Below are 15,262 nucleotides of genomic sequence, written 5' to 3' on the forward strand. Positions count from 1 at the left end.
TCAGCACGAAAAAAAATTTAATAAGGCATTTATCCAGTGCAAAATTAAACACTGAAAATTCCAAGGAAAAATAGCAGCAAATAAAACTGATTTCATTTAAAGATGATGTTTGTCGACCCCTGAAATATTGATGCTTGTTGGGCTGTGAATTTTTCGAACTGAATTTACAGTCTTATACATGGAAGTATCAAGAGAATTTCCCCATATTTAACTTCCACTGTTGCTACATTCCAACCTTTTCTTGAGTTAGCGCGGTGACCTGAATCTTCCTTTACAACGTGATCTTCTTCCATGATGTCCGACATCGGAACATTAAAGCTGATAGTATCTTCATCAGATGGCTAAGAAGAAATAAGAGAATCACTGGTTTCAGCTCAAACCAAGAGTGATAAAAATGTATATATTAAGATGAGTGCTCACTAAAGACTGGCAAACTAACATGGGAGAGGATACCAGAGCATCCAACATGACCAAATCCGGTTGTAGGAAGATGCAGTCATGCTGAATACATCCTTACAAGAGGCCTGCCAAGCAGCAAATTCATCTGTTCTCTTTTCCTATTGTCCTCACTGCACCAGTCCTCTCCTTGCGGTGACACCACTGTACTGTGCTGCTCCCTGTGCACTTTCCTGGGACAGCTGAAAATACAGGCTCCTTGCAGCCACCAAAATCTGCAGAAAAACTGAGCTGCATATTACAGTCTCTTTTTCTTTCCCTCCATGACTCTTCTCTGCTTTACCACTCAGCTTGTTAGTTTAACACCTAAAACAAGCAAGACTAACTTTGTAGGCTGAGGCAGTATCTTTTATTAGATTAACTGGTAGATCTGAAAAAGCAACATAAACTCCCAAGTAGACTAGCTTTTCTTCACCGACTTAAAAGTTCACCCATTTTTTCAGGTGTATTAACCGGTACATTGAAACACATCACTTCTATCTTTAAGCTTATCCTGTCTATGACGCTACAGGCTGTGGCCACACAAAGCAGCGCTGACGCTGGCCTTCACTTCTGTCCCATGCCACTATGGCTCTGCTGCTCTGCAGGACTGGCAGGCATCTGCTCACAGTGGGACCTGCTCACCTTCTCTCCTAGGTGAAGGTGAGCTGCAATAAAAACTGAGTTGAACTCAGTTTTTCTGAGTTCAGAAAAACTCCTGAGGTGAACTACAATAAAAACACAGTTTGCAGAAGAGGTCAAGTTCTTATTCTTCCTCTCCCGAGACGGAGAGCTTACCACTACAAGAGTCTCTCAGAGCTCTGCAAGCATATTTCCCAACAAACACACCGACATCGCTCATTCTTTAGATGCTCTGCGTTTCTGTTAACTTGCTACTTTGTACATATGTATTCCATACAAGTATTCTGTAATTATAACTGCTACAATAAATATATAGCAGTTTGTTCTATATCCTTTAAGATTATAAATTTCTAAGGAAATGGCATTTCTCTGTTTATCAGTTCAGCCCGCTGTAACACAACATATGCAATGGAATGGGAGATTGTTAAATACAATCAGTTATTCAGTTCCACAGTCTCTAGTTTCTGGTAGAATTATGCCATTTTTGCTACCTTTATATGTTCATATTCCATACAGAAATTAATTTTTAAAATCCTGAAGCTAAGGGTTGTGATAAGTGATGGAGCAAACCTGCTTTGCTCTTAAAAAGCTGTATTAAAGATACATACAGTTATTCCTATTTGCCAAGAATACCCTGGACTTAACACATTTTGTAGATGTGAACCACTATAAATGTTGTTCTTTATGAATAAATTGCATGTTATTAACTCTGTAAATTCACTGGCTGTATTCTTCTGCTTAAAGAAAAAAAATTCAAAAGAATATTTGGGGACTTGATAACACCTTAGCAAAATGATTAAGTTTTATAATGAAGTGAATTAACATCACAGTAATGTTCTTATTAGTCAATTTTTAAAATAAATGTTAAGTTTTTAAATAAATTTTATTTTTAAATGAAACAAATCAGTATCTCAGAAAATAAACAAACCACACTCCAAGTATTCTAAGCACAAAAGTCACTAGTTCTTCTAGATCTGAAACAATGTCAATCCAACAGCTTTAAGAAAAAAAAAAAAAGGACATGTGCACAGTATAAATTCATTCAGACAACCAAGGTTACAGTGAAGTTCCTACTTTCTTTCAGGTTGTATCTCATGTGATATTTAAGCACTAAATTTAGTTATTCTAGATCAAAGATTCATGTTTTGTTAATTTCACAACTATAATTATAAAATATTACAGTAAAATGTTCTTATACATATTATTACAAGTTCTGAATACTAAAACAAGCAGGATTTTTTTTTCTTACCTGAAGTAACGCACAGAACTTTTAGGAAAACATTTTGGAGTATTGGTGTAAAAAAAGCCATGGGTCATTGAATTTGGAAACAGAAAATCATTACTTTAACAGGCTATGTCTCACTTTCACAGCTTACAGAATTCTGCAATTGATTTTCCAGGTGTTTCCTGCCAGTGTACTATGAAACAGAAACTACCCAAAACAGCCTGCGATAATACAAAAGTATTGCTCCTTCATAGCTGAAATACTGTATCTCACTTCCTCTGTCCACAGGTTTATTTTTATTCAGCTAGCCATAGCAGACAATAGACATAGAATCAAAAATACCTAACGTTATTCCAACACTGAATTCACAGGATGCATTTTGAAAGAATCCTGATATACTTTCTTACTGGTACTACCACGTCACTGTTATAGGTAATAAAGCAGGGAGCACACCTGGATCTTAACAAGTACCCTCTTGTCCTAATGAATTTTAACTTAAGGAAAAAAATAAGGCCAAAGGGATGTGGATAATGAATCAAAATGCTACGCTGTTCCTAAAAGATGTACATGAGTACAATACCTGAAAGCAGAATTTGCCTTCAAGTTGCTGTGATCAATTCTACAGCAACACTACAAGATATCTTTTACTTGAAATGCCCAAGATGACAATATCTCTGAAGAACTGATCCCGCAATGATAGCACCAACAAGCCAGATGGACATACGTGAATTGTTCATTTCATCAAGTACTCCCTCCTATGTATATGGACCCAAAGCCAATTAGCACGCTTCTTAAACACATTAGTACTCAAACAAGTGATTCCTTTAAATTACTGTTTTGAAGAAATGCAAAATGACATTGTAGTATTTTCTGTAAAAGAACTGAAACTCAGCCAGCACTAGCTTTCAGACTAAACTGTAGTTTGTTTCTATACATCTGATGTATTTATAAAAACCTTCCAAAAACATGTTTTAATGATCACTTTATGACTGGTTATTTAATGTTTATCTGATGTTTGGTGTGTAGATTTCTGATTGTAATTAACAATGTGTATGAATCTATATTTGCAACATGCTAATATTTCTTCCAAAATTCTCACGTGTAACACAGGTGTTAAAGAACGCATCAGAAGGACAAGCGAGTGGTGAATTTACTACCAAATACATTTGGGATTACTGACCTTAGCATCTATTTTCTCCTTAATAGTAGAGCAGTAGTCAGGTGGGGATGGAATAAGTAAACAGTTTTCATAAAAAGCCTTTGTGCTAATAGAAATGTATTGGTTCACTATTGGTTGTCCTTAAAACATTTTTTGCAGCATTGGGATAGCTACTTTTTGATTACAGGAAAGATGATCTATTTTCCAAAGGTGTTATTTATAGCTAAAGAGGAAACTCTGGAATAACAGTTTCATTAATAAGGTAACTCAGCTTCAGGAAGTATAAGAATGGCAAAACAGTTTAGAAGTGTCTCTGAATGGACTGCATGCTCTTACAACTAGAGGGAACCATTAGAAGTCTGGCTGGAAACCACAATAATTCTGCTTCATTTCCATCTAGCAAGTAACTTGCCCAAACACTTGGAAATCCCTGTGGGCCTTTTTTTTTTTAAGTGCTTTTGTATTTAGAAGACCAATCAGTGTGTAAGTAGATTCATTTTCAATCAGCTTTTTAGTAACTACAAATTCAGTATCTAAGCTTGATTCTTTACACATTTGTTTCAAAAGCAACATAATCTCTTTTCATCCAAAGAGGACAGAAACACTAAAGAATCAGTGTAAAATTAAGTAGCAAGCAGCTCATTCTTTTATTGTGACCTGAAAATTTCCCATTAGGTCAGACCATGAATCCCATTATTTGTACATTTTAGAGAGATCATCACTAAATTATATGGCAAATTATTTACTTATTTATCATCTTTTATTGTTTCACTCCAACTAGTTTTAGTGCCCTGTTCAGCTAAGCAGTGCCTCAGAAAAAAGGCCCAGGAAAGTCAGCTCTAACTGCTTAGGACAACATCAGTCTCAGAAAGCCATCTTTCTCTTCACTCAATCAGACAAAATAGTTCAGAAAAAAAATCTGATGGCTTATTTCCAGTACTGACTAACTGCCAGAGCATGTAAATGCATTAAGATCTGCAGAGTTTCTGAAGTTCCTACACTACAGCAGACTGGCATAACCATGACACCACAGAACAGACCAGGGCTGGGCACACTGAAGTCCTGCTAATTCCTAAGAGGAAAGGGTCATCAGTTGGAAAGAAAACATATGAGAAGTCAGGCATGTAACCTGTTAGGACATTTATTTCATTGGAAATAGCTGATGTGGATTCTGGTTTGGTCCTCATTCTCTAGATTATGTAAACTACCTAAAAACTGCATCATTGGTAGGCTGTTGACCACTTGTAAGCAAATTTCTCACTGCCCTCTCCAGAAAGCGTATAGAGAAAAAAAAAATAATCCCAATCTCCTTTTATCTTGATTTTAGCCATTTCATAGCTAGAAATTCATGCCAAGTATGTGGTTGCACAGTTTTGATGGCTAAAAGCATATTCACATTGTTACCCAATTTAAAATAAAGTCAAAATACAGGTCCTGGAAGCTGGACACAAAATTCGGGTAACTTACCTCTGTTGCTGACAAGCGTTTATCACCATTATCGCTACCAACACCTGAATCTGAGTCCTTTTTACTTGGGTATATGTCATCAATGCTAGATGTGAAATAAATAAATAAATAAATAAATGAAAATCAATAAAAAGCCATCATAGTATTTACTGTTCGAATTCTGTCCTCGTTTCACTTAAAGCAAAATTCAAACCAGTCTCATGGTAGAGGGTGAAAGAGCCTAGTATGATCAAAACCTACAAATGTGCAATCTGGTGACAGTAAAATAGATCAGATGGAATGGCTGGTAAACCTAAGGATTAACCACACCAACAGAAAGAATCTGCTATAAAGCTTGCTTTTGTCTGTACACTAACTAGGCAAACATGCTTAGTTACTAGCTAAGTAGCACAGTAGTCTGAAGTCATTTAGCCATCAGATAAGCAACTAAACTACTTGAACTCAAACTGGAGTCAACTGATTTAATTGTAGCCACTGATGCATTAAAAATGAAATAGTATCTCCCTGGGGCTTGAAGTAATTAATAACACAGAAACCTCCTTTTGGTGCTTTAAAATAACTTTGAAATTTAGGTTTTTAAGAAAATTACTATAATAATGGCAACTGCTCTCTCTTCTGGTTTCATTACCTAATATGACCTCTACTTATTGTAAAGTACACTAATAGATACAATACTCTCATCACCTATTTTTTTTTAAATATGCTTTACTATACCCTCATTTGCAATTCTTAAAGCTGTAATCCTGAGTTCAGATTGACGCAGAAATTTAAAAAATAACTTTACCAGTCTGCACATGAATAAGCTATTTGATTAATCCTAACCTTAAATCATTTCTCAGTAAACACGAACGATTTTTCATAACCTGACCAGGTTATGTTTTTTCTTTAGAAGTGTGAAGTTATTCTCAAAATAAAAATTGGTAACTATCATGTGATAAAGCATTAGGCTGTTCATTACCGAGTGGTACTCTGTACCCTTACCCTAACCTGTATGCTCCTAGACAACAAAAATGTCATACACGATATGACATTCCTGTTAATTTTCTTGTATACTAAAAGAACAAAACAGAAAACCAGCAGGTGTTTCCCAAATGGAAAACTTACTCTTCATCCTGGATTCTCCCCACCTTTTGGCATTTATTTGATAGAAATTCATAAAGGTGTCTTCAAACATACATAGAGAGAAACAATTTGCTTGGAACCTTATCTGGGTAACTGAAAGGGAGATTCCGTAACAGGTTGTGGTGATTTTTTTCTGGGGTGTTAAGCATCACTGTTTGTACATACATTAACACTTTGTTTTTATTGGGTACTTCTCTCCAAAACCAAGGCATTATCATACTTTCTCTGGTTGGTTATATTATACTTCCCATTTAGCAAAGAAAGAGCTGGCTAGAAGGTGGTTTTCAATTAGTTGTGGAGATTCTGATAGAAAGGAGTTGCTTTGTATTTAGTTCCTGCTCTTACACCACAATACAAGATTACATTTGCTAGATGTTTGATGCAAGACATTAAAGATTTTGTCATTTATTTTGCTAACAAATTAGTACATATCACTTTAAAAGGGTCTCAGCACTCATGCTGTTTCCTTTGCTGGATGAGTAAGAAAAGCTTAAAAAAAGCTATGTGAGACGTGTAATAACATATAAATCACAAAACAACACAAGAAATGAAAATTTATTTAATATATTAATAGATTTACAAGAAAGTTCCAACACCTAATGATACTACCATCTGAATTATTCTCCATATATTCCAACATTCTACTAATAAGAGGCTAGATCTAAACTGAGGTTCACTTCTAAGCTTTTTCCTAATGTGCTGCTAACTTTAATCAGAACTGATTGTTAAAAATATTTTGTTCTAAATTCTCATAAGGATTTCATTGGAATAAAATATATTAAAGTAAAACAAAGCTCTGTTCAAGAAAGCATATTCTAAACAGCATCTAAACAAACAAAACTCTGGAAGCTAAAGATACAAATATATTTATATTTTCATACATACCTCTCCTCCACAGGTTGTGGCAAATGCTGTTGTTCTATGGCATTAAGATACAGTGAGTCTGCTGTTTTAATCTGACAGGCCTGTACAGTCAGGTATTTGAATATATGCACCTTACCCTTCGTACAAATCTGTTAAATAAGAAAAATAAGTTAGGTTTATAACTAGAATGAAAGAAATAATTTATTTCAAAAACAGATTTTATTCTTTTTTTTAAATTACTAAGAAGTACTTCAATTAATCAATTATTTCTACCTAAAAAAATCCAAATGAGGTTTTCACTCAAAGAATTACAATAAAATTTATCATATAGCCTACTATTAATCATAAATTGAATAATTATTTTCCAAAATTAGGCAATAATGACATTTAATTTATCAGCACAACCTTTATACTCTTAGTCAATTGTTTTTACTAGTGTCCAAGCATCTTTATAGCACATTTCACATGCATTTTAGAATTTTTTTCTTTAACTGCACACTTCTAGCTCAAGTGCTTGCTGAGACTTGCACCGTATTTTTTGAGTTTAGGAGCAGCATCACCATTGGTTATGAAATGCATTTCTCCAATGTAATACAAACTAAGTATTTCAACAGTTGTTGATCTAGAACAGTTGTAGCTTTCAGAGATGTACTTTGAAATTTGTGTCCAGAAAGGCAACAATGTAGTTGTCCTTAAGCAGCAAGCACAGGTTCCATACATTTGTATCATAGTTTCTCAGCATGGCCTACAGTTCAGAACAGGAGTTTGATTCGTTTGCATATCACAATCTATAGATTTACATTATAAAGTAAAATAAATTTCACATGGCTTTTGTTCTAGACCATCTGCATATTTTTAAGTTAATAATAAATTACTGTAGAACCTTCTAGAACTGGGTTCTTATTAACAGAGAAAATTTATCCAGGAAGTTTCTCCCCTCTCTTTTTCAAAATCATATATCTATTCCAACATTAAGTTTCATATGCAGATAGTAAAGACAAAAATAGACAGGCAGCTAATAGAATGGAAATCTTCTAGACTTACGTTGGTTCAAGTGGTGCACAGACTCATACACAGAACATAAGGTATTTTCTATGCCTTATTTATATATCAATAACTAATGTCTGTGATAACTGTATTTCAGAAGCCTGCAGTTGCAGAAGATGACATTTTATAGGCTATAACTTGTTATCATCTACCCAATATTAAGGCACAATTTAAACATATATTTTACTTACTTGTGCTGGTGGAGACTGCAAAGGATTATTCTCAAGCAGCAATACTTGTAACTGCACCATCTTTCTAAAACAAATTGGAATCACAAGCACTTTATTGCAGGAAAAGTCGAACTTTACCAAGGGAAGCTGTACTAGTTCTAGAAGTAACAAAAAAGAGAGAAAGTGTTTTATCTCTTTATTTTATTTTGCCATAAAAGAATAAAATATTTCTGAAGAAACCTTCTTTTGCTTTCAGGAAAAATACTCAGGCAGGTGTAAGAGCAACATTTATTCCATACTGGGAAGTTAAAAGAGTGTTGTTGTTATAGAAGTGACATTAAATTTTAAAATAAATACATGGAAATAATTTCTTTCCCCTGAAACTCAGCTGACAGTTCCCATACTATTCACAGGTAAATACCTGTGCAAATTAAAAGATGTCTAGAATTATAAAGATAATTAAAAACCCTCACACTTATATTTAATGAGTACCACTGAAGATTATATTCTGCAAACTCAAAAGGAATAAATTTAAACATGAAGTAATTACTACTTTTTAATCTTGTTTACTTGCATGATTGAAAAAAAATGTTCAAAATGCTAATAAAAAGAGCTGACTGTTTTTACCTTGGGGTAAAACTTCGAGGTAATTTCTTCTAACATTCAATTCTTTTAAAGATTTCAGCTGGCCTATCTGCTGCGGCAAAGCTGTGATTTCATTACAGCTGACATCCTACAGCAAAATAGTAATAATACAAATAAGGAACTTTTTGGCTCCTAAATGTTAAATAATACAGATGTGAAATTGCAGATAATTTGCTATTAGTGTTGTAACATTTTATTAACCTGAAAACACGCAAAGATTTATGTCCTGTCTTCACAATGCAAAACTAGATAAATGAAAAAATGTTTACACATTAAAGCACAACGTGAACTCTTATTTGGAGAACAAGTTTATTTTGAAAGTTAATTTAATTTTCATAGAAACATTCAAATAAATCCATTTGCTTAAGTTGTTCTACTTTTTTGTTCTTAACTTTTCTTCATATGAAGAACTCAGTACAATGTTTATATAACTAAATATGTTTGGATGAAAAGTGTGGACCTGATTTTTTTAAAAGGGTACTTGTTCTTCTGGAGGGAATACTTAAGCAAAATTGGAAGGGAAAAAAAAAAAAAAAAGACAGAGGAAGCAGCAACAGAATTCTGTAATGATGCCCAGGAAAGACATATATTTGATTATCCCATCATGTAGTAGGCCATAACAAAATAGAACAGGTCTTGGTTTAGTATTATAAAAATATTCAACATATTATTGTAAAAAGTACTTCTTAACTGCCTTGACAGGTCCTAAGCAGGTCTGATATTGATGAGTAAATACAACTGGTTTAATAATATGGATGAAATTGGAACCCATCCTCATTTCACAACTCTTAAAAGAGCAACTGCTGTAATGTTGAGTTGAAAGTACTGGGTCTGGCTATACTGAGCATAATTTCAAGCACATAGTTTATATACAGTAATATTAGTGTAATAAATATTACCCTTTAAACACTATTGCTAACAAACTGCTACAAATATGTACTAAAGATCAGCTTCTTGGATTGTCAGTCTAAAATGAGAGAGTTTTCACATACTTGCTATCATTTTTGTTGCCAAGCAATCTATAATTAATGTGAAATCAAAAGCATGTTGAAACCTCTGCTTACATCCCAGAAAACCTGTATATTTGAATCAAGTCCCAATTATGCTTCCATTCCTGCATTAAAAAAACGTTAAAGTATTTCAGAGTATGAAAGCTAAGTGGGGTAATACCAAATTTTCCTGAATAGCCAACAGAATACTTACAGGATACTCACTCCTATTCTTTAGATTGTTTGAAATTGATTCATAGTGTATCTGGGAGCTCTTAGACTACAAAATTTCTAGAAATCAGTCAGATTTCCAAGTCATCTCTTTGAAGATAGTTGATTTAATACTGATCAAAAGCATTACATTAATTCTTTATCTTCAAGTCTAAAAACTAGTTAACAAAAAATAATAGTAAAAGCAAAATGTGATCTGACAATGCTGCTTGCTGTATCAGACAATTTTCTTCATGTAACAGAATCTCACTGCTGCCAAAGCTTTTTTCCCTTACCAAAATACAGTCAGGAAATCATTCTAGCTTTTAGACAAGGAAATTAAAAACCCCAGTTAATGAGTGCATCTCTTGGCCAAGTTGCCACAAAGTATGGTTAATTGCACTGTTCCCAGGTAATTTATTTTTAAAGCTTTACTGTCCTATTTTTAATTTACAGGCTTTACACAGCTTCTTAATTAGATACTCAATTTTTAGAGCACAGAATTTAAATTTAATGTCACCTTGTGGCAGAGAAACTCTAGACCAAGTGCACTTATGCACACACATCAGAAGTAGTCAGGGAAAGAGAGAGAATTTTAAGGGAAGTGACAGGGATGGAGGGGGAGGCAGGGGGAAGGCTGGCAGTGTGTAGCCTCAAAAACACAAGTCCACTTACAACCTTCCAAAACATCCTCCATAAAACTGATGTGTTATGACAGCACGTCAGCATTCACAAGATCTCTAGAGACAGTAGTATCCTTTATCCTACTAAACACTGCAGTCCAACTTTTTTTTTATTACTTTGTTTGAATAGCCATGAAAAACAAAGACCTGTAACATTATTTCTAGTTATGCTCGTGACTATTATTAGACTTCATGAGCATGTATGCGACAGAGACAATGTTTATCTTCCCCATGACTTTGCAGTAATGGAAGCAATACTATCAAAGTCAAATGCCTATAGTTTTCCAGCTGAGATTTTTTTAAAGGAACTATGCAACCAGCAGTTTGGAACTTCATGGACATCTGCAGCCAATTGAAGTGCAAATACCTACTCAAGTTCCAAGGGGCTAAAGTTTGCTGAAGGTCAGACTTCTTGCATTAATTCTATTTTGCTCTCATTGGTTATGCCATATCCTGCCATGACAACACAATTTCTCAAGATTAGAGAAATGCAATTTAACATTAATTTTTGTGTCATGAAACTCAGTGCTGTGAAAAAAAATTAAAATTATCAACAATTTTCTTTTGTTTACGGTAAAGTTTAAATGGTCTTAAACCAATAAAATTCATAATATAAACAGAAAAATAAATATGGAACTGTAGTACCATATTAACATATTTATTCACACACACACTGTTTATCCAAACCATCCAAATTGAGGTAAACTTCCTCTTTACATCTACTTTAGAACTTGGGACTCCTGACTGAGCTATTATTCCTAAAAAGCACATTGATTCTGTCAGATCTTGTAACATAAAAACCATACTGAATGGTAAAAAGAAGTTACACAGTGCATGAGCACATGAATCCATTTAGGCAAAGCAGGCAGCAGGTCCCACTTGGTCAGGCTGCTGGCCCAGGTTAGATGAACGAGGTGAAGAACATAAATCCCAGCTGAGAGATTTAAAGGCTTTGAACATGAGACAGAAGCATCCCAGAGATGCAGAAGGCTGTTACCTGAAGAAGGCAGAAGTGCAATACTGCCTGATAGGGTGGAGAACAGAATTTTACTGTAGGTCTGATAGTTTGGGGTACAATTACTGAGCCATCTCTGCCTAATTACTTTTCTTTGATGGAAATTAAGTTTTAGTTTATCTTCACACCAGTTTTGCATTCATCCTTCTGGCTGACAGTAGAGGTGTGACTGAGTTACGCAGCTGCAAATAAAAGTAAGTTTCCCAACCAAATTTTCCAAGTAATTGTAATACATTCTGCAGGGAGAAGAATTAATATGTTATTTCAATGCTTTCAAGATAGCTGTCCGATCTATATAACCCAGAACTCTAAAATTTAAAAGAATACCTGAATATTTACTGTATGTAAAATCCAAGTCATTCTATGCAACAAGTGTTAAATTTATATAAATATATACACATGATCAAAAAATAACTGCCTACCCCATTTTGGAGGAGAGAGAGGGAAAATAGAGTTAGTTGTAAAGATCGGACCTAATTTGCAGCATACTACGCTTGTATCATGTGACTAAAGAGGTAAAATTTGTTTCAAAGATAACAAAATAAATAATCCATTTGCTATGTACACACAGATTTTACTGCATGCAGCCTATGAAACACTTTGGGAACATGAGGGTGCTTGGCAAAGTCCTGGTAATACAAAAACAGCATGCAGCCAGGTGGCATCTGTCACCCCTCAGGATCAATCCCCTAGGCCAGCTCAGCGCCAGCACTGCATATGTACCAAAACGCGAGCATGCCCTGGAAGAGGGCTGGATGGTGGTGCTGCTTGGAGGCTGCATGCTATTCACCCTGGCATTGCTCTCACACAGCTGAATGTTTTGTGTAACAACTGCAGTATGATGATCTTTTTTGTTTTCTTTTTACTCATTTTAGAACAATGATCACCTTATTATCTAAGCTGCATCATACTACATATGCCAATACAGATCCTGGCTCTCAATCCTACCACTATGTACTTCTCCCAATACATGACAGTTTAGTCATTTCCAGCAAAATGATGTAACTAATTTCACTGGAAATGTACCAAACAATCATGGTGGCAAGCAAATTAAGTAATCAGGTCATCTGAACAAACCATGCCCAATTTAACAAAAATTTATTACTCACTTCCCCTCCACCCGGTTCTAATCACAAAGAACTAACATCAGACCTTCTTCAGATTTCAGAATTCTTCTCAGCTACTGAAGCGACGTGCTACTATAGCCTCTCATTTGTAATCTTTTTAGAGTAGGAATTGTTGTGTTCTTCATGACAAAGGAGTAACACTGAAATTATACTTTAACTGGAAAACAATATGAAAATCCAGTATTGCAGAAGTTAATCTAAACATGATTTGTTTTAAAAAAACAATCTATCCCTACCTTCTTTGAGTATAATGTACATTTGAATTTCAAGCTTTTAACTTTTCAAAATTCTAAAATACAGATAATGGTTACTATTAAACTATATACAAACTCCTAACAACAAATGAAACTCTCCCAGCATCAGCAATGCTAGTTCACCTTACTGGCTGGGTCCAAACTTGAAAATGGAGGGAAATTAGAAAGTACTTCAGCAGCTATTTCCTGAAAATATTATCACAGGCATCAGTTAATACAACTAAACCAGGTGAATCTAACCAGACAGAATCAGGCTAAGTCTATCAATTATTTCACAAGTCCCTCACCACTAAGCTAGGCTACATTTAAGCTAGAAACAATCAAGACCTAACAGGTTCCAGTCATTGTTTATTGTCTATTCAGTCATCCTATCCCCTAAACTAGGATGTATTTAATACTGTTCAACTTTAATTATATATAAAACTGAAAACGTAATATTTTACTGAATTTACTTTAAGCACAACAGAAACAATGCTATAGCCTAACATTTTTTTTGAAGGTTAATTAACTCAAAATATTTAGATAATCTAATTAAACCCATCACACAAAAAAATTAAAATATTTGGTAAGATAAACCAATAATGCTCACCAAACAAAACAAACTTGGTAGTCTTTAGCTCAGGTAAAACCCAGAAAGGAAAAGGTAACTACCCCTGCCATCCTCATCAACAGGCAGATCATTGTAATAAATAATAGAAGCCTGATATCACAGGATGCTGTATAAAAAGAATACCAGAAGGAAAAAGGTCCTACAACTGCCACTTCACATATGAAGAATGTGTAGCGGGACTGAGGCCTAAAACAAGGTCAGTTCAGTTTCTATAACATAACTTAGTAGAAAACCTACTGTTATAAAAACGATGATATAATAAGCAGGCACTTTCAGGTACCAAAAAGTTGTGCAAGATAAATGCTGTCAATGGAGAATAACAGCAGCTGGAAGAAAATTCAAATATCATTATTTACTATGCATAAATTGCAATGTCAGAATGTAGTTTATTTGTCAATTTGTATCTTAAGAGGTCAAGGTGAACAGAAATAACCAGAAGACATAACACATATGCCATAGAGAATTCAGAGTCTCAGCCTACAATATAACAAAAGAGGAAGATAAAAGGGGGGAAAGAGAAACATTCCTTGAGATATATATTTCCCACACATAAACTTTGAAAAAAGCGTGCAAATAAATTAATTTTAAGTTATGGTACCAAATAATGTTTGCCTTTTCAGATTCTCATTTACTAGACTATATTCTATGTGATCTACTGCTTGCAGAAATGATGGTGTGGACAGCTTTGAAAACAAGAGGAATATATTAATGTTGTAAATCTGTTTAGATGGGTGTTCTATGAAAGAAAGGTTGAATGACAAAAATAGTGAAATAAAATGAAAATGTACTGATAAGACCAGTATCGCTAGTGGAATGCAATATGATAAGCAGATAGTAATAACAGAAAGAAAGGAAGCAGAATGGGAGGGTGCTACAGAGCTGGATACAGCTTTGCAGAGCCTATGACAGACCTATGAACCCCGTACAGCAAAACAGGGAGCCAGTGTGGACAGTGAGTAAAACTGGTAAAAATGATGACCTTAGAAGCTGAGTTTTGAATGAACCAAGGGCAGTGATATTGTTTTGAAGGGTCCTGAAGAACACAAAGGAAACTATTATTGTGTTACTACCCAACACACCTGAGAAGTTCAAAAGTTATTTTTTTAAGCCTGCATTATAGTATTAGCTGTTTGTTCAAATATATTTGCAAAGTGAATTTTACTATTTCTAGTTAAATACAAAGGAAGTAAAAATAAAAAAATAAAGAAAGATCAGTAACATACCAGTTCCATTAACTGTTTTAGCTGACCTATCTCTTCTGGAAGGGAACCTAGCTTATTGTTACTTGCAATTAAGACTTTTAGAGGAAGACCACACAGGCAAGCTGGCAAAGAAGAAAGCTGATTTCGACTGCAACAAAACAAAACAAAAAAGCCATCCATTAAAACCACCAGTGACATTCTACTGTATACTCACATGAAGTCCGAGAGTTGTAAAATTCCTTCATTTTCATCAGTCAGATTTTATGCAAATAAAATTTAAAATTTTCAAATAGCCATCATTAAGAAAACACTTGCATATAAAAAATATCTGCATTGCTGACTAAACAGTATTGTGGAATTTACCACTCTGGAAAAAAATGCATTATATCAGTTTAA

General features: G+C 34.4%; 1 protein-coding gene across 7 annotated transcripts in view; it reads right to left on the minus strand.

Annotated features, from left to right (window-relative positions):
- Positions 1-15,262, minus strand: part of LRCH1 (leucine rich repeats and calponin homology domain containing 1) — a 133,313-nt gene that overhangs the window by 51,992 nt on the left and 66,059 nt on the right. For all 7 annotated transcript variants that reach the window (XR_008820341.1, XR_008820339.1, XR_008820338.1 and 4 more), the window contains exons 3-8: positions 14,888-15,014; positions 8,759-8,864; positions 8,153-8,289; positions 6,936-7,063; positions 4,929-5,013; positions 236-341 (exon numbers count right to left, since the gene is read on the minus strand). Coding sequence is in view for 1 of the 7 variants with exons in the window: in XM_056329366.1 (XP_056185341.1) it covers positions 236-341; positions 4,929-5,013; positions 6,936-7,063; positions 8,153-8,289; positions 8,759-8,864; positions 14,888-15,014 (689 nt within the window). In the remaining 6 variants the exon portion in view is untranslated. The remainder of the gene's footprint in view (positions 1-235; positions 342-4,928; positions 5,014-6,935; positions 7,064-8,152; positions 8,290-8,758; positions 8,865-14,887; positions 15,015-15,262) is intronic.

Source organism: Falco biarmicus, chromosome 2 (assembly GCF_023638135.1).
Source record: "Falco biarmicus isolate bFalBia1 chromosome 2, bFalBia1.pri, whole genome shotgun sequence".
Taxonomy (NCBI): Eukaryota; Metazoa; Chordata; class Aves; order Falconiformes; family Falconidae; genus Falco; species Falco biarmicus.